The sequence below is a fragment of the Fusarium sambucinum genome, chromosome III (genome assembly GCF_050947815.1).
Source record: "Fusarium sambucinum isolate potato_lamoka chromosome III, whole genome shotgun sequence".
Taxonomy (NCBI): domain Eukaryota; kingdom Fungi; phylum Ascomycota; class Sordariomycetes; order Hypocreales; family Nectriaceae; genus Fusarium; species Fusarium sambucinum.
Window position 1 is genome coordinate 2,745,114 of NC_139292.1, and position 24,754 is coordinate 2,769,867.

Genomic DNA, 24,754 nt, shown 5'->3' on the forward strand with positions numbered 1-24,754 from the left:
ACTTCCTCAACATCCCTCATTGTCACTATGGATCTAGGCCCATCCATCCCCGCCGCCCAAGCATCACATCTCCTTTCCTCCTTTACAACCTTTCTGACTCTCACTCTTCACACCCTCCTCTACCACCGCGGACTCTACCCTGCAACTACTTTCCTCACTGCACGCGCCCTCAACCTCCCCGTCCACCAGTCCCGCCATCCTGGCCTCTGCACTTGGATAAACGATGCTGTCTCTTCTGTAGCAGCACAGCTGCGAAAAGGGACTGTGCGCCGTATAGCCATTGTAATGCATGCCGCAAAGACGTTTGATGTACTTGAACGTTGGGTATTTGACGTTGAGACGTTTCCTATTGGCTGGGGTGATAGGGAGGAGAGGAACTATAACCCTGCGTTGGTTGAGGGTGTGGATGAGGAGGGTGGCGTGAATTGGACGGATGTAAACGAAGCTTTGCGGGGAGCTCTAAGGCGCATTTCGCATGCAGCTGAGATGATGTCTGCTTTACCTGAAGGTAGCACTTTTACACTTGCCGTTGAGCTACGCGACGAAGCATCTGCACCAATAGGGGTAAGTTCAAAGTTTCATTTGAAATACGCCGAGCTAAATGACTTAGCATCCGCAACATTGGATACCTTCCCAACCAAACCTTCAACCACCAACAGACACCTCTTTGACTCAAGGTTCGGCTATTGGCGGCCAGAACACAACGCCAATCCGCTCTGTCAAAGCCGGTCCTCTCTTCTTTGAGTGTTGGATCGAGCAAAACGACTTGGAATGATCACAGAATGATACGCATATGATACCCAACTTGAAAAGATAGATATCGTCATCATGACATTTCATAACCTCTAATTCATCTTGTACAACATGGCATGAACCCATTGTCCTGGCCCCGATTCCCAGACCCGAACCAGTCCGTGCCACACGACCCTGCTCCCTACTCCGACAAAGCCTCGAGTCCGTTGCGTTATGTACAGTCCGGCTGTCAAGGCATAGCAAATCCCTTGACTCATTACCATCAGAACCCTTTTCAAACGCCCAAATAGCCTCCCAACCAGCCCTCCGGAGGACAGCAGCGCCTACTCTGTCGTCCCCTTCAATGCCGCACGCAGACTAACCATCTCGCGCTTGAGTCGCGCGTTCTCCTTCTTCATCCGTGCCGTCTCGTCGCTTTGGTCACGCAGCCGAACCATCAGTTCTTCCTTTTCTTCTTTGCCCTTGCCCTTGAGAGCCTTGACAATTTTGCCAAGCTCCCCGTTGAATTTCTCATACAGTAATTCGTTCTCTGCCACTGCCTCTTTGTATAGTTGATCAATGGCCCGGACCTTGGCTTCAGCTGCTTTGACTGTAGTTTCCATGTCGTGCTGGATCGCTGTGTGCTTCTCTTGTATCTCCTGGATGGCAGCAGGAACTCGGTCCTCCAACTGCCGGACTGCAGCCGTCACTTGCCGCATATCAGCCGACTGTGATCCTGGAGACTGGGCATCACTGAGGCGTGCCATTTCCTCGCCAATTTTGAACAGCTCGGATCTGAGAGAAGCATCCACGTCGTCAACAGCTTGCTTCTCCGTATTGAGTCGTTCTCGAAGCTTTTGCGGAGATTGTAAGCGGAGTCTCTGAGTTCCACGCCTAGACGGGCTTGAGTTTGGACGAGGAGGTGATTCGGCTCCTGGAGGTGCAGAGCGGTATGGGCGCAACGTCGGTATGTTACTTGAAGATAATGTCTTAGAATGCCTGTGGGTCTTGAGTGGTGCGGGTCGATGAACTGTCTCATCAGAAGGCTCCAAGAGACTTGGTTCAAGCAGACTAGGCTGAAGCATATCCAAGACGTTTTCTTTCTGCCTTGATACTCGCATCGTCTGGGCTACAACGGGACTAACTGGTATCCTAGACGTCGCTGTCTTGGGGCTTGCGTTGAGCTTTTCTGATGTTTCTTTCGCATCTTGAAGTGGCTGCGGTGATTCGTCATCGTCAAGAGTTACCGCTTCCATGTAGTTCTTTAGATCTGACAGAGAGCTGCGACGCTTCTTCTTGGGCGACCGTGGTGGTGGACGCTCCGTCTCTGGCTCTCCTATTGTTTCCAATAATCGATGGGAGCTTCCTGGTCTCTGTGCTTCGTCAAACGCCCCTGCTATGGGTGGACGATCCCTGGAACCTGGTCTCCTCGCCAGCTTTTTGGGTATTGTGTTGTCATCGATGGACCTTGAACGGCCTAATGACGTTTTTGATAAGCTGAATGCTTCGCTTGCTGTGGGGTTTCTGTGCTTACTGAGTTGTCGCCATACTGATGATCGGTCGTCTTTGCTGTTCTGTCGCAATAGGGTATCAAAACCAAACTTGCGGCGCAGTGATGACGTGTTTGACGCCAACGAAGGGGTGTATCCTTTACCGCGGATAGCTGAGTTAATTGACTCATAAGTTGAGCTGTCCAGTCCAAAACTGTGGTTCAAGCTGGGCTCTTCAAAGATGCGATCGCAGTCCTCCACAAGACGATCGAGTAGGTTGATATAATTTGCGGCTGTTCCGTCGTATACAAGCAACTCTGCAAAAGCAAGTGTTAATGCTCCTCTGTCGCCATCATTGCCGCACCCATCCAGCAGATCGGCCAAGAGTTTGATGAGAGCAGTGAACGCGCGGCGATTCTGTGGAGCCATGTCGCCGAACAAAAAGTTAACAAAATCTGCAAAGTCACCAGGCACTCTCTTGTTAACGCGTGCTTGCAGAGTATCCAGAGATTTCATTGACATAACCGGGCTTATTTGGTCCGCCCATGCGATTCGAAGAAATTTTTCAAAAGCAACAAAAATGACCTCTGTGCCTAGGTCAGCAGTGGCATCGAAATCATATGGAATCTCAATAAGCCTGTTGTAAAGTTCATTGACCATTAGTTCATCAACCACTGAGCGTTGTAACAAGGTACGACCAATAATGAGACCCTTGCGGTTCTGTAGAGCGGCGACATAACTAGTGAACGTTTGCTCTAGTCGTACTAACGGGTTGTCGGTACGGGTTTCCTCTTGAGAAATACCATCCTTGCCCCCCTTTATTGAGCTGACAACAGATGCTTGGCTGTTGTTTCGATGTATCGAAGGCACCTGCTTGTGTTTTGAGCTCACACTCGCCGTGTCTGAGAGATGAACCGAGCTGCTGCCCCAGAAACTGGAGAGGAGTTTTACAGGAGATGAAGCGAGGAAAGACCTAGTCTTCTCTGCTCTGGTGTTAAGTAGAAGGCCATGAAGCGTCTTTGAGTAATATGAGACGAGAGGTGCCGTCAATTGCATATTGGAAACACTGTGCTGCGTGCTCAGTAGTTGGATCACTAAATCTGGTTAGCTTCAGAAGTTTACAGACTCATCATGACAGTGCTCACCTCGCCGTGACATTGTAGGAAGGAAGTCTTCCAGGGCAACGTCATCCTGGAATTGCCTCCCATTTAATCCAACTGTGAGCATTGATACCCGCTTCATGTCATTGGTCGTCACGTTGACAACAATCTCAACCCCGTAATGACCTACGGGTGCTCCTTTAGTGCCCATATCATGATCGACAACCACTCGAACCGGGGCAGGCTCCTTGCGGCCTTCGATAAGCTGATCGGCGCCCTCCTGGAAGATAGCTGCGTGAAGCCCAAGGTTGCTATCTGGCATGCGCGCTGACCGTAAAGTCCAGGTAGGATCCTCTCGCTCCTTTTCCGAAAATCGGGCTTCAATTCTCGCCTTTACCACATCCTCCCCCCATTTGGCGGCTCTTGCTTCGTACATCTCTTGTAGGAGGAAGCATCGCGACGTGACCGCTTTACTAATTCGGTGCTCGCCTGGATGAGCACCTCTCATCTCTTCCGTCGAAGTCATCCAGAAGAGTGTGCCATCGTCTGCCTCGGTGAATCGAACCTCGGCCAAGTCATGCCATCCAGTGAAGACAAATTCATACGCGGCTGGACCACCGGCAGCATTGGTCATGGAGATAAGTAAACCAGCTGCAGAGGGTTTCTCAATCTCACGGAGGAGGTCTCGGCCTGTCATGTTTCCACTCATCTTCTTGAGAATAACAACACAGTCTGAGAAGAGGAGGAAGATTCCGGATCGATCTGACTGATTGAGCAAAGGTTGGAAAGGAGGTGCCAATTCGGTGAAGTCGGCTGTTGCGATGAGACGACCTTGTGGTTCCAAGTTCAATGGCCAAGCTTCAACCATATTTCGAAGTCGGTTGGTGACATGTGGCTTGTCGGGTAAGGGCTCGTCCATTGAGCAAATATTGGTGATGATATCTCGGGCTTTGAGCATGGGCTGCAGAGCTGGATGTGTCATCGGGATGCATCCCACTATTTGGTCAATAAGTAAACTGTAGCGGGGAAGCCTTTGCACGGGCTCAATAAGGATGGAGCGGATCGTCTGTTCGCCAGCCTGAGCCACTCTCTGCCTAAAGCTCGACTGTTGATCGAGGAAGGAGTTGAGTAGCGTGGGAAAGTGCTGGCTAGCTTTAATGTAATCCTGGTAGCACGCTGTAAACTTGGGGAACCATTCCAGGAATAACCTGGCGATGGCCAAGGCACCGCTTGGATCTTTTGTCCGCCCAATTTTGGAACCCATAAAGTTCATCGTGGGTGTCTCCATATCTCGCAGGGCTTCCTCTTCAGTGTCGTCGAGAATCCTCCGCATTTCCTCCATAAAGGCTGAGTTGACCTGCAGAATACCGTCTGCTGAATTGGGAAAGAGTTTCTCCAACTCTTCCTCAGAAGGGCTCAAGCTGCCAGGCGCTCGTGCTTGAGCGCCCTCGCGAAAGTCGGCTGCGACATTTGTCACCAGCTCCCTTACTTTGGCCACATATCGTTCCTCGGTCTCAACCAGTTCTGTCAGTTTCATACGTAACTCCATTTTCTGATCCTTGAGGAATGATTTGCTCCGGTTCAACGCAGTCGGCTTTGACGGTGCTCTTCGTAGACGGCTAGTAGGTAGGAACACTGGTTCTCCAAATAATTTTATCAGAGGTGTGTATCCTCCATATTGTCGCAATGTTGGGTCTAGGATATCATCTTCGTCGTCGGGTACATCTTCGAGGTCGACAGACTGCAGCGGAACAATAGCGCCCGGCGGAAGAACAAAGTCGAGATCAACATGGCTGATGTGCTGTGTCTGCAAAGCGTCTTGCAGAGTCTCGATGATGTCGGCTGTGTGATCGCTCTGGACCATGTCCTTGACAATATCGGCAGCATGTTGCTCGCTGAACAGCGCTGGTGCACTGCCAGGACGTCGGCCTCGTGTGGGGTATAGGTTCTTGAGATATAATTTAACGCAATCGGGTAGTTCTGTAAAGTATTTGAAGAGGCCGAAGGCGAGGGCACGGTAGACCTCATCTCCCTGAAACTCGCGGGGTAGGTGGTGGACGACGCTGTAGAATGGGGAATTGGGCGATATTGTTATTCGGGGGAAGCTCTGGAAGCCGGCGGGCGTAAAAACGTGGACTTGTACTCGAGAACTGTTGAGGGTATAGTTTGCGGTGGTCGAGGGTCCATGAAAAAGCAACAGAGGAAGATGGCCGAGTAGAGGATCAGCAGCGTGGTAGAGAGTGACACTATCTGACGACAGCGGCAGCTCTTCGGTAACGCGAACCATGACGTTGGGGAGAAGAGGGGCGTCTTGCTGTCAGTTCAGTATGTACAGTGCAGTGCAATACGAAAAGTGTGTTGACGTTGACTTTGGACGGCGGTCGCCAAGTTGGGTCGCAGATGGGGAGCGATTCGACGAGAAGCGATCAATGGCGAGCTTAGTGAGGTGCAGTAGCTTAGCGGCGCCCAACTTTGAGGAGAAGATAAAGATGAGACGAGACGAGACTTTATCCGTAATTACTAACGAGTCGCCTCCTCCCTCGTCACGGATACTCAGATTTGCGCATGCGGGCGAGCAATCGAATCGAGGGGTTGACAAAGTGACGTTGTTTTGGAGATCGATCTCGGGCTGGGATTAGGACGAGACGAGCGAGATGGAGGTTTGAGCTTTGGCCCGTATCCGTAGTCGGTGGGCGGGAGTCAACAAAGCCCAGACCAAGACCAAGACCCAGATCCAAAAGCTAGGTCAGAGACAGTTGGAGAGATGGTGGGTCTAGCCTGTTTAGAAAGTAAACACACTTTGACTTTTTGACTTGGCATCAAATGAGATTAACCGCTAATTATTTATTTACTATTTACAGCATACTTGGTATCGTACGTGCGTCACACATAGATTCTATCTAGTGACTTAGTAAATGTTGTGTTTGACAGTTGATCAACAAATGCACGTGACAGACAATAACAAACATTCAAAGATCAACAACACTTAGTACTCAGCTGAAAGCAAAAGCAAAAGCAGGGACTTCCATGTTGATCTAAATTAAGCTTGGTTACAGTAACCGTCCAGTAAACCCTGCCCTGGCAACAAGAAACTTCAGCCCAACAACCGCTGCCCGGAGCGGTCAAAGTCGAAAACCATGGAACGGATACACAAAACTCAATGCCCTGCCCTGGCTGCTTAGGCGGGGACTAGCGGTTACTCCCTTGGTAAGTTCCAAGGCATTGACCGCTGAACTTACAGTGCCCACCAATTTGCAACGATTCTACTGGTGGGCGTCCCGGCTTAGACGATCAGCTATTCCCGCCAACACTTCTTTCAGGTTTTCTATTATATACCTCCTAAGAAATAATTTGTATAAATATTGAACTACAAGCTATTGACTACAACACTAGTTCTATCAGGCCACTAAACAATCGAGGATAAAATATGGTCATCTGCAAAATTCACTAGCCTAACTATTCGTCCTCAAAGGCCTTGATCACCTCTTCGGCACCTCGTACACCAGATCGAACAGCGCCCTCCATATACCCCTTCCAAACCAACGACGTTTCAGTGCCTACAAAATGAACTCTTCCATAGGCTTCTCGCAGGGCTTTGCCACTGTCGCTTGTCAGAGTCCCGGGCATCATGACCGGTGATGGCGCACCCCAAATCCAAGGCTGCTTAACCCATTCCTGGACGATGATGTTGACAGGCTCCGCTGCCTCGATGCCCACTGCACTGAAGATACGCTTGAACTGGTCTGATACAATCCTCTTCCGCTCTGCGGATGACCACTTGGACCAGTCCCTGCCTCTATCGCCAACGACGAAGCAGGTGATACTGTATTGCCCGTCCTCTTCTGAGCAGGTATCTCTTGAGAAGTATATAGGCCCCGCATCGGACTCTATTATACCACTCAATCCAGCATCACGCCACCATGGCTTATCGAAGACAAATATAGTCTTGGAGTAGTAGCCCAAAGCAGTGCTATCACTCAAAGTCTTCTTGGCCGGCGGCAAGGGCGGCTCGAACACAAGGGACGAGTAGAGACAAGTTGGGACTGAAACAACCACTCTTTTTGCTCGGAAACTCTGCCCTGGGTTGGCTGTTTCGACAATGACACCATCCGAGCCTTGTGTAATAGTCTTGACGGGACTGCGGAGTCTTACAGCTACCTTTGGAAGTTTGGCTGCTAGACGAATCGAGAACGTTTGGTTTCCTATTGTCAGTTAGCTAAAGTCCACTGGAGCAGTTCACTTTCAGACCTTGTCGGTTGCGCAGATACTGTCCTCCATCTTTCCCGTCAGAAGCCATGTTTTCCACACCTGTGCCACTACGGAAATAATCTACCATGAATAGCGCGCTGACCTCGTCGGGTCCCACGCCTAAGAGGGGACTTGTAGCGGAATCAGCGACTGCTGGACCGAGTTCAGGCCCAAGATACTTGGAGCTCAGTTGGCCAAAGGTCAGTGAGTCCAGCATTTCTGCTTCAGGATGACCGGAGGGGTTCTCGGGATCGATTTTGTCAACCCACTTGTTCAGTTTCTCGAGGAATTTTTGAACCAATTCAGTCGCCCCTGAAGGCAGGGGCATTCCAGACCCGTGCGGTATCTTGTCAACTTTGCCGTCCAGCTGCTGGTGTAGGTTCAGTCCAGTAGCTCTTTGCTTGATCAGGTCGAAATCAAACTCCTGCGCAAGCTTGTACATCTCGCTCTGGTTGGTGTCATTCAACCAAGCTGCACCGAGATCAACTTTACCTCCCAGGTGAGAGGCATCAACACTGAGAGTCTTGCCGCCGACCCGATCACCGGCTTCGAGAACAATGACGGAGTAGCCAGCTTCATGGATCTTGACGGCTGAGCGGAGTCCAGAGAGGCCTGCTCCGACAACCACGACGTCGACAGTCTCTTGTTTGTTTGTAACGGTAAGTGTCATTTTGAAAGGAGTGAGACGATGTATGAGAGGAGCGAGAAGGATAATAGTATCAATTGAGTTATGGCTAGAAGATAAATATATACATGAATACTGGGGGCTGTAATCCTTTTTCAAGCTATAATCTCACATGATATACGCGAATTCGTATCACATCAGAACGGTTTCTGGTTTTGGCCATCCAGGGATGTGGTTGCTGATCTCGGTGAGATTTTGGTTACAATCCTCTTTTGCTTAACAAACAAATAGCCACCTTTATCCATATTTAGCCTAACTTGCCATAATTATTCAGAGGAACTGTAGATTGCTACATTGAATAAGCGAAATAAAGGTTTACTTATACATGAGATATAGTTGTTTCTGAGTGTTGTTTGTTCAACTTTCAGCCTCCATGTTTCATTAATCGAGACTCTTCACGTGGACCCACGTTTGGCTGCATTTGTTAGCGTCATATCGGAATTCTGGACCTGAACCATTTCATAAACATTCAACTTGAAGTGACTTGTCAGCCCGCCTCTAAATTTGAATCTTGATATTACGACCGCATACTTCCCGTCAAAAAAAGACATTATCATTGCCATGTCGAGCCAATCAGGCGGTGTACCCCTACAGCACAACCCCTCGTCTACTAATTACCGCCTCATCGAGCTTCCCCCAGATCTACAAAACATTCTTGAGGCTGAAGACGCCCCCGTGTAAGTCGTTGCAGTTGTATTATGTTATATAAGCACCACATTAACCTTTTCCTCAGGCTTAGCATTGAGTCTTCTGATACCTCTGCTGTTATCATAACCCCCAACAAGACATATGCATTACGTCAAAAGAACACATCCAATGCTCTCATGCTTATCTCACCCATGTCCTCATCGTCTTCAGATGAACCATCCAGCCAGGTTATTTCTATAGTTTCCACGATCAAGGAGACTGTCGAGTTGGATGTCGTCCCTGAAAAGGCGAAAAGTGTCCCGGGCAAGGGCAAGTGGCATGAGCGGTTCGGACGGAATAGATAGTGGGCATGTCATGATCTACAGTGCGGATTCATCATTCACTGGGTCGGGGGAGACTTCTGCCGTTGGAAATTGCATCTGGACCCTTCGTCGTACTACTCTAATTCGCCGGCAGGTGAACAAGCGGCGAGATGGTAGACGGATTACTAGTAGGTAGTTATTACACACAGCCCGGCTTGTCATACTATTGGGCACTAAACTGGGAGTTGTGCGGGAGAATAAATTAAACGTATTCATCTTGACTAATACGCATGACTGCCTGTCACGATAATACAATTGCTGCGAAATATTCAGACTAGAGTACTTATATTTTAGATCCTTCAGCTTTAGCCCAGGCTTCTTAACCTTATCCAAGTTTTCAACCAAGATTATCCTCAGGGTATTAGAAAAACTGGCCACTTGAGGCATAAGGGATGAAATTAGTAGGTCAATTTTTGCAACTTAGGCTATGAGTTTAGGTTATTTATTTGTATTCAAAACCCAAGACGCCATCTTTTCTGCCCCCACTAGGTTATCTATCCGCGCAGGCTGTCTAAAACACATTATATACAGCTCCTCTCAACAAGACAAAGCTTCCCAATACAAACGTGATGGGGCAGCTGGCTAAGCTCTATGATGTGGGTGGCTGATAAAAGAAGTTCTATTGAGCCGTACAGACAGTAGCAACTTCTTCCTCTTCCAACCCTCAATCAACTAGCAAGTCACTCGTGAAAGACCAAAATCGGCCTCCAAGCTTTAGGATACATAAACTAACACCCTAAAAAGTCTGACCTAAGTAGCATAAACTAACCTACCAATTTCGTCCCTTATGCTTCTAGCTGTCAATTTGTTTCACACCCTGAGGCTAGAGCCCAGTTGTGGTTTGGAAAAAGCAGCTGAACTCTTATAAAATTCTCACGCTGATCTCTAATTCTTGTTGGTCTTCTAGGTCTTGGGGTACAAAAAGCACTGGTCTAATAACTATAATCTAAATCATCCTCGACTACTTTTTGGACGGGTTCGCTGGCTGTTGTATGGAACCGAATCTTTGATCTTGAGGAAAGGGGCTTTGATGAGAGCGCAATTCAACTGGAGCCGGAGCCGGCTGCGGTGGAAGACCTGCTTGCTGCTGCTGCATTTGCTGCATTTGCTGCTGCCGTGCCCTATTCCGTGCCTCCAGCCGAATTGCTCGTACATGCATCCGATCTATTGCCTGTGCCTGTGCATGTGCTTGATGCATTTGCTGTACTTGGTGCATTTGCTGTACTTGGTGCATTTGCTGTGCTTGCATTAGAAGTGCTTGGTGGATTTGCTGTGCGGCAGGATTCATTATTCGAAGAGAATGACCTTTCTCAATCTCTGAAGAGATAGTGAAGTCGAGAATCTTAGGCTCAAGATCTGGGTTGTCTTGCAGTACCTTCTGTTTGGCATTCTTCTCCGCTTCCTCAACCTCTTCACGGTGTCGTTTCTCGCAATTATCGAATAAAGGGCAATTACCCACTCTGCCCCCGCGCTTTCTATCGTCAAAGTGGTCGTAATCGCAAGTCTGGGAACATACGTAACACTGCATATTGCGACAGCTGAGTTTGGGACAAGTCATCTTGTTACAGCCGTCTTTTTTGACGAAAGGCGTATTGCCTATGGAAGAATTAGCCACAGAAAATCATTACAATCGAAGTTGCCATTTGAAAACGTACACTTGTTGCAATTGCGGATAAGAGCTTTCGACATGGCCTCTTCCACCTGTCGCCTGGCGTCAAGCCCCTTTGCTTCAACTGCCTCCTTGCAAGTATTGGGAATATGACTTTTCAAGTTGCAAAGACGACAACTTGTGATCATGCAGCCGGGCCTTCGGCAAACGAACTCTTTGTTTTTGGCCACTGACGGGTACACTTCTGCATAGGGACAGAATGGGCACCTGGTAAGACCAGGCAACCCGGCTAGTCGAAGGTTCTCGTCCTGCTCAATTACGTCGAGAGCGTAAGCCAGTGACTCGACCAAGAACTTCTTTCGTTCTTCGAGAGAAAAGCCAGCTGAGCAGCCTTCCGTGGACAAACACCCTAGTTTGTATTTTGAGAGGCCAGCCTGGATCTCGGCGTTCCGGCGAGCGCATGTAATGCAAAAGGACTGAAGGTTTGTTAGCGAGAACTGTCTGATGATAGAATTTGTGTTCTCTTGGCGGGAGAGAAATTCGGGTACTGAGCCACGCTTTCGCGGAGGGTCAAATATGTGTTGTGTACTTACGTGAGCATTTTCGCCGTCGCAATGAACGAGCTGATTGTATGGAGTTTCGTTAAAACAACATTCGCAATCCTTTGTTTCACCTTTGATTTGTGCCTCTTCAAAGTTTTCTTTCTCTACCTCCAGGGCTTCGATCTCCCTCTGTCTCCTCAAATCTGCCTGTCGTCGAGCAAGTCTAGCAGCCCTGAGTTCCTCCATTAGCTCGACGTCTTGCTGGACTTTAATGGCATTGATGGTATCCTCGATGTTCTTTTCGTCGTATTCTGATGCTAGTAATGAGGCCCTCTTTTTGGGAGTCCAAGATAAAGGCTTGTCTGGTTGTTGTCTGATAGTCTTGTCGAGGGCAAGATACGCAGAATAAAGACTGTTATGGTCTGAGAGAAACTCTCTGACAATCTTCATAGGGACCAAGGGAAAGTCTCCAGCAATCATTTTTCTCCTGTATTAAAGTTAACATTTAGAAATGCCCCGCTTCCTCGGGGAGGGTTCGACTTACGCTTCGGTTTGGTTTTTTAAGGCTGGTTTTTCTCGATTTTCGGAAGTGTACAAACGCCTGTCCTTGCACAATTTCTCTTCAAGGTCATCATCCTGTTCATTATCGCCACGCTTCCTCTTTGCGACTGTCTTTATAGGCTGCTCTCGCTTTTTGTAGGTTCGCCCTAGATCGAGGATGTAGTTGATTGTGTTCTGGGTGCTGAAATGTAAGGGTGCGGCGACCGTTTCAAGGTACTGTGGACAAATGTCTGGAAACACAGCAGTCACTTCTCGGATGCAATGGTCGCACTGTCTCACCCCGCCAGTACCATGATCATTTTCGTTTTCGTTGTCTTCCATACTCGTTGCCTATGCGTGGTTAACTGGTGAGACTTGGGTTTGGTAGTAGTTAGAAGAAGAAGGAGAAGGGGGAAAGATTTTGCCGCATATGCTCTATTAGATTCTTCGAAAAAAGATGCAAATTCAAAGAAATCAGTCAATGATTAGAATGTAAAAGTGAGTGTTTGCCGAGATTCAATGTGCAGGGTAATGCGTTTGCATTTGGCAGTGCCGTGACAGGTGAAGGTGAAGGTGAAGGTGAAGGTGAAGGAAGGACCAAAGGATATCGGTGTGTTTGTCCCAGTAACTCGCACTGATTAATCTGGTCACCAGATGTGACTTTCTAATATATTACCAGTCTGTCTACTGGGTAGCAGAAAAGTTAGCCTCCTAAATCTTAGGGTAAAAATAAGTACTTCAAGAACTATGCCTAAGGAGCATAAAGTGACCTACTAATTTCGTCTCTTTTGCTTCCACCAGTCAATTTTTCTGATACCCTGAGGCCAGTGAAACAACCAGACAATAAGCCATTGGAATTGTTGAGTGATATTATGTACCTAGATAGACTCGGGTGGGAAGTGTAAGTGTTTGGATGATGACGAGACCTGACCAAGTCACCTACCACCTTACCTTGGGTATTAGAGCAGGTATCGTTTACAACGGAGGATTGATTATGAGACAGGCTTAATTTAGTCAGCATGATGAGCATTTGTATGCAACGAAACCCAGCTAGGCCTTGAATGTTTAAGATACAGTAGACGTTCGTCGTATAATGCAAATATGTCGAGATGCGGAGTTGATATATAGAATTTTTAAACAATCTGCATAGACAAATAACATTGGTTGAAATCTTGAATAAGATTAAGAAGCCTGGACTAAAGCTGAAGGATCTAAAATGTAAGTACTCTAGTCTAGGTATCTTTTGTGTGGGAGTGAGTTTGCTTCTTTAAACTTGACCCATTACGACTCGTGGCTGTAGAGCGAAGAAGCCAGTATTAGATTTCGAAAATCATGAAAACCCACCAAACACTCTAGGCATCTTGTTGGTATAAGATCTTAACCTTCAAACCCATAGTAACCTGGCCCGGATCGAGCTGGGTTTGAGGACACAGCCTTCAGATGACAGCCATTCGATAACAGCAAACGGATGGTTCGTTGGTCCATCCTATCACATTAATTCTCTAGTGTACAGTGCTTGGTTCTACTGGTCTTCCCCAGATTCAGCATGAGAATCCGCTATCTCATCATTATCCACACCATCATCGTCATATGAGACAACCTTGCGACCGCTCCGTGTCGACCGTCGAGTCGCATGCACAGGTGCATGCTGTTCGTTTTTTATTCGTTTCTTAGGGGCCCCTTTTCTTGATCTTGCGCTTGTGCGCGGCTGTTCGGATTCTGACTCTGATTTTGCTTCCAGGTTGAGCTCTTCTTGCTCCATGTCTTGGTCCATTTCAGGCTCTGACTTTGCCTTAGATTCAGGGTCCAGCCCTGCGTCAGCCTGTGATTTCGGGGAGGCTACTTCTTCACCGTCAATGTCCATTTGGGCCGTGATTCCATGTTGATCTTCCCCGACATGCTCCATCACGAGTCCATCCTCACCTTCGTCATCTTCGTCGACAGCAGGAAAGAAACTCGAAGTATAGTGCGCAGGTACTTCTTGAACCTCCTCGACTTCTTCTTCGTAGCCCTCTGGAAGAAATCCACCAGCCATATCCTCATCCGGTACCGATGCTAGCTTCTTCGAATGGGATGAGTCTCTGGCATGCCCAAACACAGATATGTCGTCGGTGATCTCTCCGTACTCCTGTCTAATTCGTTCTGCTATGCGCATGCCCATAAGGAAACGACGCCATTGTGCAAGTGCCTTCTTTCGTCTTTTCTCGTCTTCTTTTCGGGCGCGCTCTGCTTCATCCTTTTCGAGTTCAACCATAACAATATCATGATTCTCTTCGGCTATGACGACGCCCTGGATAACGGGAACAGCCATGCGGTGGCCAAATTCAAAGTCCACGACAGCTTCTGCATAGTCAATTTGAAGCTTTTTGCAAACTCGTATCGCCCCACGAAAGGGCACATGTACAGCACCCTTAGGACACATATGTTCGGCAAACAAGTCAATGTTCCTATTAACACAGTTAGCGAGTTTAAAGGTTTCTCATGAAAGAATCCATACCCGTATTCGTTCTTGGGAATGACCCCGTCCTTGATCGGTGGTGGAATGATCCAGTCTGTTTGCTCCCAACTGTAGAGGCCCTGCAGAACCTTTTCTCCTGTAGCAGCTTCCGCCTCCAATATCTCTCTTTTGCGGTTCAAGGTAGCTGCGCGGTAGGGAACCCTCTTCAATGGCTGCTCCCCAGGCTTTGGTGCCCGGCCCTGCTTGTGCCAAGTTTCGGCACTCTTGACGTTCAGGACATCGCTGCGTAGGAAAACGTCTTCTTCCTCCACCTTGCCGCCCTTTCCCTTGTTCTTGAATATCTTTGCGGGTTTCGCTTCGGGTTTAAGAGCCTCCTCGCGTTTCAAGTGGCGCTCTAGGACAAAGTCCTTCGACTGCTTGTAGTATTGTAAAGTCTCTTGGCCTTCCTTGACCTCCTTCTTTTCTGGTTTGGCAGGCTTCAAATCCATCGCTTCTTCGGCTTCGTCGACCTCAGTAATAGGATGCTTCTTGCTGCCTCGTCGGTATCCTGATATTGCAGTTTTGAACCAGTCGAACTGATCGTATCGCTTGATCTTTCCATGTCGATTGTAGACGGGGACCTTTTCCGGCGTCATTCTGACTCCCTTTGTGCGACCAGGAAGCATGTTCCGCTTCAGATACCTGACTGTGACGTCCTTGGCGGTACCGTCTTGCGAATACCCAATGATATACGCCATTATCTGACGTGCCTTGTCGGCTTTTGCTCCACGAGGCTCCAGAGACTCTATCAAATCTCGATTCGTCCCGACCACATTCTTGACAATCGCATCGACAGGCAGGTACTTATTCGTGACTGGCGACAAGACTTCAGTCCAGTAATGTGGAAAATCCATATCCGTATCAAACTTCTTGGTCGATATCTTTCTCGGCGTGACCTCCATATCCACAACCGACTCGTCGTCAGTGTCCTTGTATTCAAGTTCCAAATCCTCCGAATCGCTTACAACCTCGGGTTTTGGTTTCGCCTTTCGTATTGTGTTCTTAGCGGCCTGTGTTGTCTTTTTATTGGACTGCTTTTTTGTCGCAGCTGCTGTTTTCGTAGTCGTTTTTGTCTTCTTATCTGGAGTAGGCTTTGTCTGATTCGTGCTGTCGCTCTTTTCCGGCTCGGCCTCTTCAAGTTTATTCCACCCAAAACCTAGGCAAGGCAGGTTCGCAACCATGCGCGCTTCTAGACCTAGTCCGCGAAGTAAAGCGGTAAACAGTTGGGCAGCTACATCTCGGCTACCCTCACAGCTTCGGGCACAATATCTCAATCCTTCTAGGCTTGAGATCTTCTCGCCGAATTGCTCCGGATCGTGGGGTTCTGCTTTTTGTGCCTTTGTCAGACGATCTAGCCGTTCAAGAGACATGTATCCCCATTTTCTAAGCCCTGGTGCTGTAATTCGAAACCGCTGTTTCCACCAAGCAGAGAGTGTTTGCATGAGCCGGAACAGGGGATCTCCATGACTCATATCGACAGCACCTGGTTCTAGTCGCTCAGCCTCAGCTCCCCAGTCGCGCGATCTTCTATCGGGTACTTTTTTGCCCTTCCCCTTTGATTTGTTGTTATCCTTTATTGGCTTTTTAGGTGGCGGCTTCTTTTCAAGGCCACTGTTGCGCCTCCATCGGTCCACCTCATCCCAAAGCCTGGGGGTTAGATGAGAAATCATAGTCGCTTGCACTTCAGGATCGCAAAGCCATGAATTTCGGGAAGCGTTATGCCACAGAAGTAGCATGACATGAACGCAGTGCGAGGCATGTCGAACCTTTCTTTCACGCTTTGAGGGTCCTTTTCTATCGAATGCGTTTGTGAGTGAAATCCGCGTATCACGCGTGAGTGTCAATTCAAGGTCTCCAGAGGTTATCGGGGCGTCCGGCAAAGGTGCAACTGGTGCTTCGACATCCTCGAATTCGATGTCGTCGTCGTCTCCAGAATCATCATCGCTGCCCTTCGGTTTCTTTGGTGGCACGACATCCTCAAATTCATACGACAAAGAGGTCAAAGAGCTTCCATCATCGTCATCATTGTCAAAACCATGGAGGATGGAATTTGAATTGGGTGTCGCGGATGCGTCTAAGTCGTCGTAGAGCGTTGCTTTGCGCCGCGATGCATCGGGCTTCTCTTTAGCTGCTTTTGTTACTCTGCCTTGTCCTGGTGGTGGCGACTCACGCAAACGTTTGCGTGGCACAAGAGGAGGCATGCTGATATCGTAAATTGAATTGTCGCATCATGCGAAGTTGTTTGAATTATGGCTTCTTTAACAATAGTAGTGGATACGTCGTCATAGAAGAACGCCAGGTAACACGTGTTCACGTGATTCAATTAAGCCAGGCTCCAGTCAGTGGTATCAGACACAGAATAACCAGTTATTTCATTCAATCCTATATGTCCATGTTTTTCATATGATATATTAACACGATTTCTCCATATCGGCCATTCGGTTTGAGGTGTATGGTAGGTAGGTTCCAGTCTAGGTAGTTGATGGCCATCTATTTAGACGGCTGGCCGATTACTTATACACGTACACATAATAGCAAGTAAATCGACTTTGAGAAACAACAGAACAGACTCCAAAACAATTGCATCAATTAAAGACAATTGATACCATAATTATTGTTATCGGAAATAGCCCAACGCCGTCTATGCATTTCTATCGCTTATTCAGAAAACACAAACCGTGCTTATGCTTCAATCAGGTCTGGGGTAACTGGTCCAACACCACGCAACAAAACCACAGTATTCCCACTCTGCAAAGCTGTCCCGGCTTTCTCGTTGTACTCTAGAATCCTTCCTCCCTCCACGTGGAAGACACGCAGCTTGTCTTTCTCATCCGAACTTTGGTTGTTGATGTTCTGCACCTGTAGACTTTTTGCTGCAGCATCTAGAACTCGGCCTATAACCCAGTCCTTGTTGTAGAAAAACTCTCCTTTGGGAAATTTGGCTTTGGCCGTCTCCGCTTCGGCCTCCACGTATACGTATACCCTCTTTTCAACGGGCGTTTTGGCATCACCCTTGGCCGTCTTTTTCAGGTTGTTCACTGCAGCAATTCGCGCAGAGGTGGAAGTCGGTTTCGGTTTTGGTAGCGCTCTACCGGCCTGCTCTTTCTTTGCTGTACCCCATGCGCGTAGCTTGTCGAATGCCGACCTTGTCTTCTGGCCAACGTCAAATTGCGCTGGGCGAGCTCCAATAGGTACCAGATTGCTACAGTCGTGATCTTCCTTGAGACGATGTTTTAAGCAGTAATCTCGGTTACATGTCTGACAGTGTACACCAGGTACCAAAGACGTTCCGATCGTGGTCTTGCAGTCAGGCGATGAGCATGGCTTTTGCGATACCTTGTCCCGTAGAACCTTTCCTTGTCCGATAGATGGCTGCGATAGCTCCTTGAGCCGCTTTCGCTCCGCCCAAGCACCAGGGTTGGCGCATACATGTGCTGTTTCGGTTCGGTGATCAAGGCAGAAAGTCTTTCGGCAGGATTGGCAGAAAAAGGGAAGGAAATCGAGTTGGTTGCAGTAGTCGTATTCGCAGTGCTTGCCAATTAGAGTAGCCTCGTTCTTGTCGTCCATCTCGACGTAGCTAGTGTCTTGAGCTTCTGGTGTGTTTGATGACGCCATGATGAATGTCTTTGGGGCTTTACAAGGTCTAGATATAAGGCCTGAGAGTAAGGTCGCAGGTCGCAGGCAGACGTGCTGTCGTGCTGTCGCAAGTGTTTGTGGGTTTGTAGGCAGATGACAGATACAAGAGGCGGCGGCGAGGAAATGTCTAGAAGAGTCGGTCCACGTATGACCAAGCTTGGCAAATTACGACTGAGTGGTGGCACGAGCTTTGACGTTTCAATGCGAAAGAAAGTAATCAGTATGCGCTCGCCTAAAAGGTACAACGCGAGATGCGTCTGTAATCTTTATGAATTATTCACAAGTATACATGAGCGGAAATAGGAGGCTTGGTTATTATTCATGGCGCACAGCCACCTTCCTTCAAGGGACCAGGAGTAAATCGCGGGGTCCCCATTCTCCCCACCGTTGGAGCTCACTGGTGATGCCAGATGCATAGCCGGGGTTATATCCCTGCATATCAGATCAGTTGCGATGGTATTGTGCATGTAGTTTGCTGATATTTTGGAGTTGATCATGCAAACTCTATATGTACTAGTGCTGGATATCAGAATATGAGTTGAGCGCCTTCTACCTTCCCTGAACGCCAGGTTGTACAAATACTCGCATTACAGTTCCTTTTCCTTGGCTGGTCTCTTTGCCAACAAGTCTTCGCGGCCCGTCATAGGAGCATTTCCAACAGCGCCTTTCCCTCCAAAAGTCTCAAAGCCCTTGTGGAATGCCCACTCAACCGCATTCTCGACTGGTTCATCAAACATGGCTGGGAGGAAGGGGACCACCGCAAGACCCAAGCCAATAGGCCCCCAAGTTCGAATAACCTTGTTCTTCATATCTTTCATGGCTCGACCGGAATACCTCACAACACTGTGAATCGTAAAAGCGGGTAGTCCCATACTTGCGACACTCTGGAAGATTGCGCGCTGTACCATGACGGTGCGGTAATCGTCGAGTGGTGCCACTGTCCCAGGTTCGACCGCGCGTGTCTCAAGGGCAGGCAGACCAGTGACCTTTTCTTGACGGGGGCTGAGTTGCAGCTTGGGGTTCAACACCCGCTGATTGTGCCAGTATGACTTGTAGCCTTCGTACGAGACATCACCGATAAGGTACATCCAAGATACACCGTAGGCACCACGGACGAGGTTCGGGTGAGCCACCGGCCTGAACGACTCGCCTATATCGGAGGTATAAGCGACATATCGATGCGCCGAGAGAAGAATTGTTCGGATTCGAGTGGCATAGGCTGCATATCGAATATTGGAATCGGTTGAATCGGGGCCGCTATGCTTGGTTAACTGGTGTCGACAAGGTCGTATATACAAATACATACTAGCCCTCAGCCATGTCGTTCAAGACATTTCCGTCCTTGCTGGTTTGGTTGACAGAATCCTGTACCCTGTTGGAGATTTGCTCTTTTGGGGGGAGCTTCTCAGCTACAGCATCTTTGATCTGAGCTACCTCACTCTTGTCTTCCGGCTTGGAATCTTTTGACTTTCCCCACCACATTTTAGATGTTGTATACGATCTTGATTTAAAGATGATGTGAGTGAGATATAAAACAGTAATAAAAGGGCGAGATTATACTTCAAACGCAGCAGAAGCTCCCATTTTGATGGCCCGCAGCTACCCTACCTTTTGCCCACAGTTGGTTAGTGGTTGGTTGCCTGCAGTTGGAGAACAGTGACGTTGCTTCCGTAGATCCGATTGATCCCGATCTTGTGAAAACCCCGGGGAATAGCCGCAACACTTAGTCTAGAGGTCGGTCCCTTTAAGCCTGTATTTCCAGGCAAAAGCTCCAGTTGATTTTGAGAGCTCGGCAAAGTATCTCAACCGCGACACTTTGAACATCCACCCGTTGTCCTCCGTCCATCACCCAATTCGTCCACCCAGGTCTCGTCTTATAATTCACAATGGCTGGTATCGCTTACTACACAATTGCCGGCAAGCAGGTCGGCGGCCACTACGTTCGTACCTCCGCAATTGAATCTGCTGCAGGTTTGAAACTGACATGAACAATAGCTGGCCATGGCCTGGTTGGGAACCCTCTTTGCCGGTGTCAAGTACGCCACCTCTGGCAGCTCTGCTAAGCCTACCGCTACCGCTACTCCTCCCATCAACGCCTCTAGCTCCGACGAGGCCAACTTCATCCAGTGCGCGAATTCGCCCTGCCGCGTTGGAATATTGTGGACTAACACAATGACAGGGACTTCCTTAGCCAGCAGGACAAGAAGAACTAGACGGTTGCATCAAGGACCATGGTCATGCGGTTATTTGGATGTGGTGTACGTTTATAAGCCATGGAAGCATAAGCTGTCCATCGAGCCGGACAGTCAAATTCAGATACCAACAAAAGCCTGTTTCGCCAATCGTGGCATGCCGATTCTAAAGAACGATCTCATATGTGAAACACTCGAACATGCGACCGACCAGCTCGAATCAATTTCGTTATTACGGACCAGCTAAATTTTGGTGCTGCGATTGCTTGCATGCTTACTCCGCACATGCTGAAATCGTCATTGTTTTCCTCGAGCTCGAAATGGCGCAAGAGAAAATTTCTGTTGTGCCAAAATCAAGCACTGGCAACACGATATCGGCTTGATGTTTGGTACTTGGCCAATGTCTTGTCATTGTGGTTCTCCGTATCCGAAGCCAAGGGCTACACTATTAGAGTTGTGACCATAATTCGTCCGCTGACTCCTTGCCATCTTCGCAGCCTAGCTCCCTCGTCGGCGAGACTTGACGCCAATTTGGGGCAGTTCACTATGCTCATGATTCCCATAAAGTGCACCTTCCGACAAAATGAGACAGCATAATGGTGGATTGATCTTTACTAACTAGGAAAACTCAATGTGCGAATGATGGGCAATTTCTCCTTTTCATCAGTGATGGCGGTCATGTTGCACGGAGGTTGAAGACGCAGAGCCTCGTATCACCTTTGGTGGTATCCTAGATTACCATGTGGTGCGTAGTGTCCTAGGAAGCATAGGGTCTCCTTTTCTCCGACTGGTAACAGTTTTGTATTGATGTAAGCCAACGAGTGGGTTCAACAATATGATACTGTCATACTAAAACACTAGGGAAAAGACTTGAATACTAATCCGCAACTGAAAACGAGTCTGAATATACATTGTCTATTACTTATATCGTACGCTGTTGGTTCTATTTAAAAAGCAAACGCTAGATTACACAGGGAAAACTCAGTACTATGTAGTATCAATTTGATACGTATTCTAGTGATGCTTGTCCTGATCGACCAAGCTGCCACATCCGCAATGCAGACATAATAACCATAAGAGACCACCGGTCTCCAAAACCTTTCTGGATTCCATTATCTGAGAAATCAATCTTGCAGGTCTTCCATGCTGCCTCTTTCCATGAAGCCATAGCAAGGTACTCATTCGGCGCCTTCACATCGCCAACACGGTACAGCTTGAATTCGTGGCAGTATTTAGCGTCTGTTGCCGCTTGTATCGGTGTCATCGTCCATTCAAACTCTTCTCTCGTGAAGATGCCATCTTGTCCTGCCTCTTCTAGTTTTGATTCGATTGCCCATCGGAATACAATACATTGTTCAATATCATCGTATAGTGCCTGGACAATCTCGGTAGCGACTCTGTTATCCGTTCCGGGTGACCCAGAGACATTGACAATGCTTTCTAAAACCCCTGGATCAGACAGACCGTCTCGCAAAGTTTCGCCAGCTGCTGCTAATATCGGATCCTTTCCGGTAGGGCCGTTGTGTAGGAGCAAGCAAGGCGCACCTGAAGTACGACCGAAAAGCCCGGAGTGTTCTGTTACAGCAAACATCTTTGAGCTGGATTCAGTGCCGATAAAGAACGTTCGTAGTTTATTCCACTGCCATGATATCTTCAATGATCTTGGTAGTGGACGGTATGGTGTATCTGCGCACTCGCTCACAAGAGCGGTACTTGATGGCGTGAGGGAGTTGAAGAGGGCGATTCTGGTGGAACTGGAAGTGGTGGAAGCTGCTGTTGAAGATCTGGCAGTTCCTGGTGCCCTATAGTGTGAACCGTCCTGGTCCCCTAAAGCGCTGGTCATTGCCATTCTGTATGATTATCCTTCGGTTTGGAACAAGACTGGGTAGATGGGATGTATTGTGAGTAGTGATAATGACAAGTAGAGTAGTGTCGCGAAAGGGGTATAAAGTCGCCGCTTCAACGTCTGGTACAGCAATGAGTAAAAAAAAAAAATAGCGATTCCAACGGTTTTAAAAGGAGCAGAAATGTTATAAAGTCAGTTGGTAAAGAACATGTTAGTTAGCTAGCCTGTCGGCAGATCGCCATGCAGGACGACAAAGCTAGCGTATCGCTAGGCACACGTTCGAGAACTTTGCCAAGTGGCGGCATGGTTCAAGCTAGAGCCGGGTACTCCTGAAAAGGAAGTTGACGGGCATCTCTGTAGCCGCTAGTCATGTAATCAGTATTTACGGATAGTTTGCTCATGAACCTGACGAGTCTTCTGGGAATAGTTCAAACGAGACTTCACGATAGTTGAGGTTTTAATGATCGTAAGGAGTCAAAACAGACCGGGGAACTATTAGAGAGCTTCGTCTTCATCTCCATGTGCAATTTCTCCACGCCCAAAGAGTTAGGTCAGTGCGAAACCGGCCCGGAGCCTGTCTTCCATCCCATCCCATCTTTATCCTTATCCACCTTGAAGGCTTTAGCTGTTCGCTGAGCTTTTTATTGACGAACATCCGAGCTCTTGAGCTAGAGAAAATCAGCTCATATATGTATTGAGCACTGTTACAGTACATATGATAGACGACCAAGCGGACTATCAGAATAACCTGGGTAGAAATTGTGTTTGATGAAATGATATGCTATGCAACCTCTTTTCCCACTCTTAATTTTATGACAATTATGTAACATTAAAAAATTTCGCCGAAGGAAGAAAAACCCATGTCTATATCCCAACATGCCTATATCTGTAATCCTGGTTGACATCCATGCTTCTATCAAAGTTGCCGGAAACAACGAGGACTAGCGATTCAGTCTAGTACGTTATCGAGGAAGCATATATCGAGGTTTTGTTCATATCACTCTTGGCCGATTTCTAGGTTACAGGATGTGCAAAAATAAATAATATGAAACTGATTGAACAAGAGCAAGGACAGTATTTAGTGGTTTCATATAATTGATACCTCTTCAAATTAGACTTCCTTTTGCAACCTCAATTCTTTCCATGTAATGTTGTTGGTCCGTTTGACGCACCTACCTTGTTATTCACTGGATCATTCACGTGACACGGAACTCCTCCCCCGCCATCGACATTCTCTCGCCAAACAGTCATCAACTATCTCCTTAATCGAAACATCCCACCTCCCGCGAAGCGCACGTCCTTCGGATACAACGATAGCCTCTCCATCCCCAATATCCCCCAAAATCGAGAATCCACACCTCAAGGAGATAGCCGTCCTGGGCATGTCGGCTGCTACCACCGACCCGGCCCTTGTTGCTGCTCCCGCCCCGGACCTCTCTCCTGTTGATGCTGTCGATCAGGTAGGCCACGACCTGTCGGCCGTTGACCAAGTTGGTGATCATGTCGGCACGTCACCAAAGGAGAGGCATTCTTTGACCCTCGATCAACGTAGGGCTTTACGTCGTTGGGCCAATAGTCAGCCTATCCGTCCTTCGCATAAAGCCTGTATTGAGTGGTTCTACTCCCAGTACGGCCAGCAAATAAGCCAATCTACCGTGTCGCACTCGCTGTCGCCAAAGTACTCGCGCCTGGATAGTGACAACCCTCAATTATCTGGGTCCCGTCTGCGGTACGGAAACTGGCCTGATGTAGAAAAGCTCGTCCTCATCTGGTTCCAGCAAGTCCAGGCCTCTGGACGTCAGCCTACTAATGAGGAGTTGGGAGATAAAGCAAAGACCATCTTCAACCAGCTACCTCGATATAAAGATGAAAACCCTCCGGAATTCTCCCCGGGATGGATTCATCGTTTCAAGAAACGTTATGGGCTTTTAATACGAAGACAACGGCGTCATGGGGATGGCGGAATGAATCCCGCCGAAGACATTGGATACCTGGCCGATTGCGTTCCCCGATTTATGAATCTTGCCCCAGATACAAGCCCAGGAGCAATCAGAGAAGAAGTACTACGCGTTGTTGGTATCGAACCCAGCCTTGGCACGTGTGCATTGGTGCGTGATGAAGTGGTTCGAAGATTGACAGGGTCTCAACAACCGCAGCCTCCTCTGCCACCCCCTCCTCCCATGATGACCCACGACCCTCCTGCAATCCCTCCACCTCAGCCAGATCAACCAATATACGCCGATGATGACCCTGAAGTTGTTCTGCAGAATGCCTTGCGTCAGCTTCAGCAGGAAGAGCAGGCCGCCGAGGAGCAGGCTGCGGCTGTGCGTGAGGAACGCGAGCGTGCGGAACGAGTCGGGCTCCAACAAAGCAGCATCATGACCACACCTACTGCGCGTGCCTCTTCTGTTCAGCGCTTTACAGCTACGCCGGCCCATGACTTGGGTGCTGACCTCACACTCACTCCGATCGCATCGGAGACGCCTGTCGCTCGAGATGAACGGCCCTTGAGATGTCCCTTTTGTGTCAACCAACGCATGCTACGCACCATTAAGGAAGCTGTTGAGCATATGTCTACGCATGTTGTCGTGTGACTGATGACCGTTTGGGCGTCACAGGGCGTTTTT

General features: G+C 48.4%; 11 protein-coding genes across 11 annotated transcripts; 4 read left to right on the forward strand and 7 right to left on the reverse strand.

Moving 5' to 3' along the window:
- Positions 1-27: 27 nt before the first annotated feature.
- On the forward strand, positions 28-775 carry FSST1_011084 (DNA-binding protein; the record flags this gene model as incomplete). The annotated part of the gene is made up of 2 exons (XM_083234182.1): positions 28-564; positions 611-775. 2 exons carry the CDS (start codon positions 28-30, stop codon positions 773-775), a joined length of 702 nt encoding a protein of 233 aa, XP_083080780.1.
- Positions 776-1,076: 301 nt separating this feature from the next.
- On the reverse strand, positions 1,077-5,609 carry FSST1_011085 (uncharacterized protein; the record flags this gene model as incomplete). Its single annotated transcript, XM_083234183.1, has 2 exons — positions 1,077-3,316; positions 3,368-5,609. The coding sequence occupies 2 exons, from the start codon at positions 5,607-5,609 to the stop codon at positions 1,077-1,079; spliced, it is 4,482 nt and encodes a 1,493-aa protein (XP_083080781.1).
- Positions 5,610-6,778: 1,169 nt separating this feature from the next.
- On the reverse strand, positions 6,779-8,240 carry FSST1_011086 (flavin monoamine oxidase family protein; the record flags this gene model as incomplete). Its single annotated transcript, XM_083234184.1, has 2 exons — positions 6,779-7,524; positions 7,571-8,240. The coding sequence occupies 2 exons, from the start codon at positions 8,238-8,240 to the stop codon at positions 6,779-6,781; spliced, it is 1,416 nt and encodes a 471-aa protein (XP_083080782.1).
- Positions 8,241-8,816: 576 nt separating this feature from the next.
- Positions 8,817-9,247, forward strand: FSST1_011087 (uncharacterized protein; the record flags this gene model as incomplete). The annotated part of the gene is made up of 2 exons (XM_083234185.1): positions 8,817-8,932; positions 8,989-9,247. 2 exons carry the CDS (start codon positions 8,817-8,819, stop codon positions 9,245-9,247), a joined length of 375 nt encoding a protein of 124 aa, XP_083080783.1.
- A 979-nt stretch (positions 9,248-10,226) lies between these two features.
- FSST1_011088 (uncharacterized protein) lies at positions 10,227-12,298 on the reverse strand (the record flags this gene model as incomplete). The annotated part of the gene is made up of 4 exons (XM_083234186.1): positions 10,227-10,861; positions 10,921-11,350; positions 11,468-11,903; positions 11,961-12,298. The coding sequence occupies 4 exons, from the start codon at positions 12,296-12,298 to the stop codon at positions 10,227-10,229; spliced, it is 1,839 nt and encodes a 612-aa protein (XP_083080784.1).
- Positions 12,299-13,478: 1,180 nt separating this feature from the next.
- On the reverse strand, positions 13,479-16,654 carry FSST1_011089 (Rad4 transglutaminase-like domain-containing protein; the record flags this gene model as incomplete). Its single annotated transcript, XM_083234187.1, has 2 exons — positions 13,479-14,403; positions 14,454-16,654. 2 exons carry the CDS (start codon positions 16,652-16,654, stop codon positions 13,479-13,481), a joined length of 3,126 nt encoding a protein of 1,041 aa, XP_083080785.1.
- Positions 16,655-17,135: 481 nt separating this feature from the next.
- Positions 17,136-18,068, reverse strand: FSST1_011090 (uncharacterized protein; the record flags this gene model as incomplete). Its single annotated transcript, XM_083234188.1, has 1 exon — positions 17,136-18,068. One exon carries the CDS (start codon positions 18,066-18,068, stop codon positions 17,136-17,138), a length of 933 nt encoding a protein of 310 aa, XP_083080786.1.
- A 608-nt stretch (positions 18,069-18,676) lies between these two features.
- On the reverse strand, positions 18,677-19,571 carry FSST1_011091 (mitochondrial 18 KDa protein-domain-containing protein; the record flags this gene model as incomplete). Its single annotated transcript, XM_083234189.1, has 2 exons — positions 18,677-19,346; positions 19,396-19,571. The coding sequence occupies 2 exons, from the start codon at positions 19,569-19,571 to the stop codon at positions 18,677-18,679; spliced, it is 846 nt and encodes a 281-aa protein (XP_083080787.1).
- Positions 19,572-19,975: 404 nt separating this feature from the next.
- Positions 19,976-20,302, forward strand: FSST1_011092 (ATP19 family protein; the record flags this gene model as incomplete). The annotated part of the gene is made up of 3 exons (XM_083234191.1): positions 19,976-20,029; positions 20,085-20,215; positions 20,269-20,302. The coding sequence occupies 3 exons, from the start codon at positions 19,976-19,978 to the stop codon at positions 20,300-20,302; spliced, it is 219 nt and encodes a 72-aa protein (XP_083080788.1).
- Positions 20,303-21,278: 976 nt separating this feature from the next.
- FSST1_011093 (uncharacterized protein) lies at positions 21,279-22,130 on the reverse strand (the record flags this gene model as incomplete). The annotated part of the gene is made up of 1 exon (XM_083234192.1): positions 21,279-22,130. The coding sequence occupies one exon, from the start codon at positions 22,128-22,130 to the stop codon at positions 21,279-21,281; it is 852 nt and encodes a 283-aa protein (XP_083080789.1).
- A 1,379-nt stretch (positions 22,131-23,509) lies between these two features.
- FSST1_011094 (uncharacterized protein) lies at positions 23,510-24,721 on the forward strand (the record flags this gene model as incomplete). The annotated part of the gene is made up of 1 exon (XM_083234193.1): positions 23,510-24,721. One exon carries the CDS (start codon positions 23,510-23,512, stop codon positions 24,719-24,721), a length of 1,212 nt encoding a protein of 403 aa, XP_083080790.1.
- Positions 24,722-24,754: the final 33 nt, after the last annotated feature.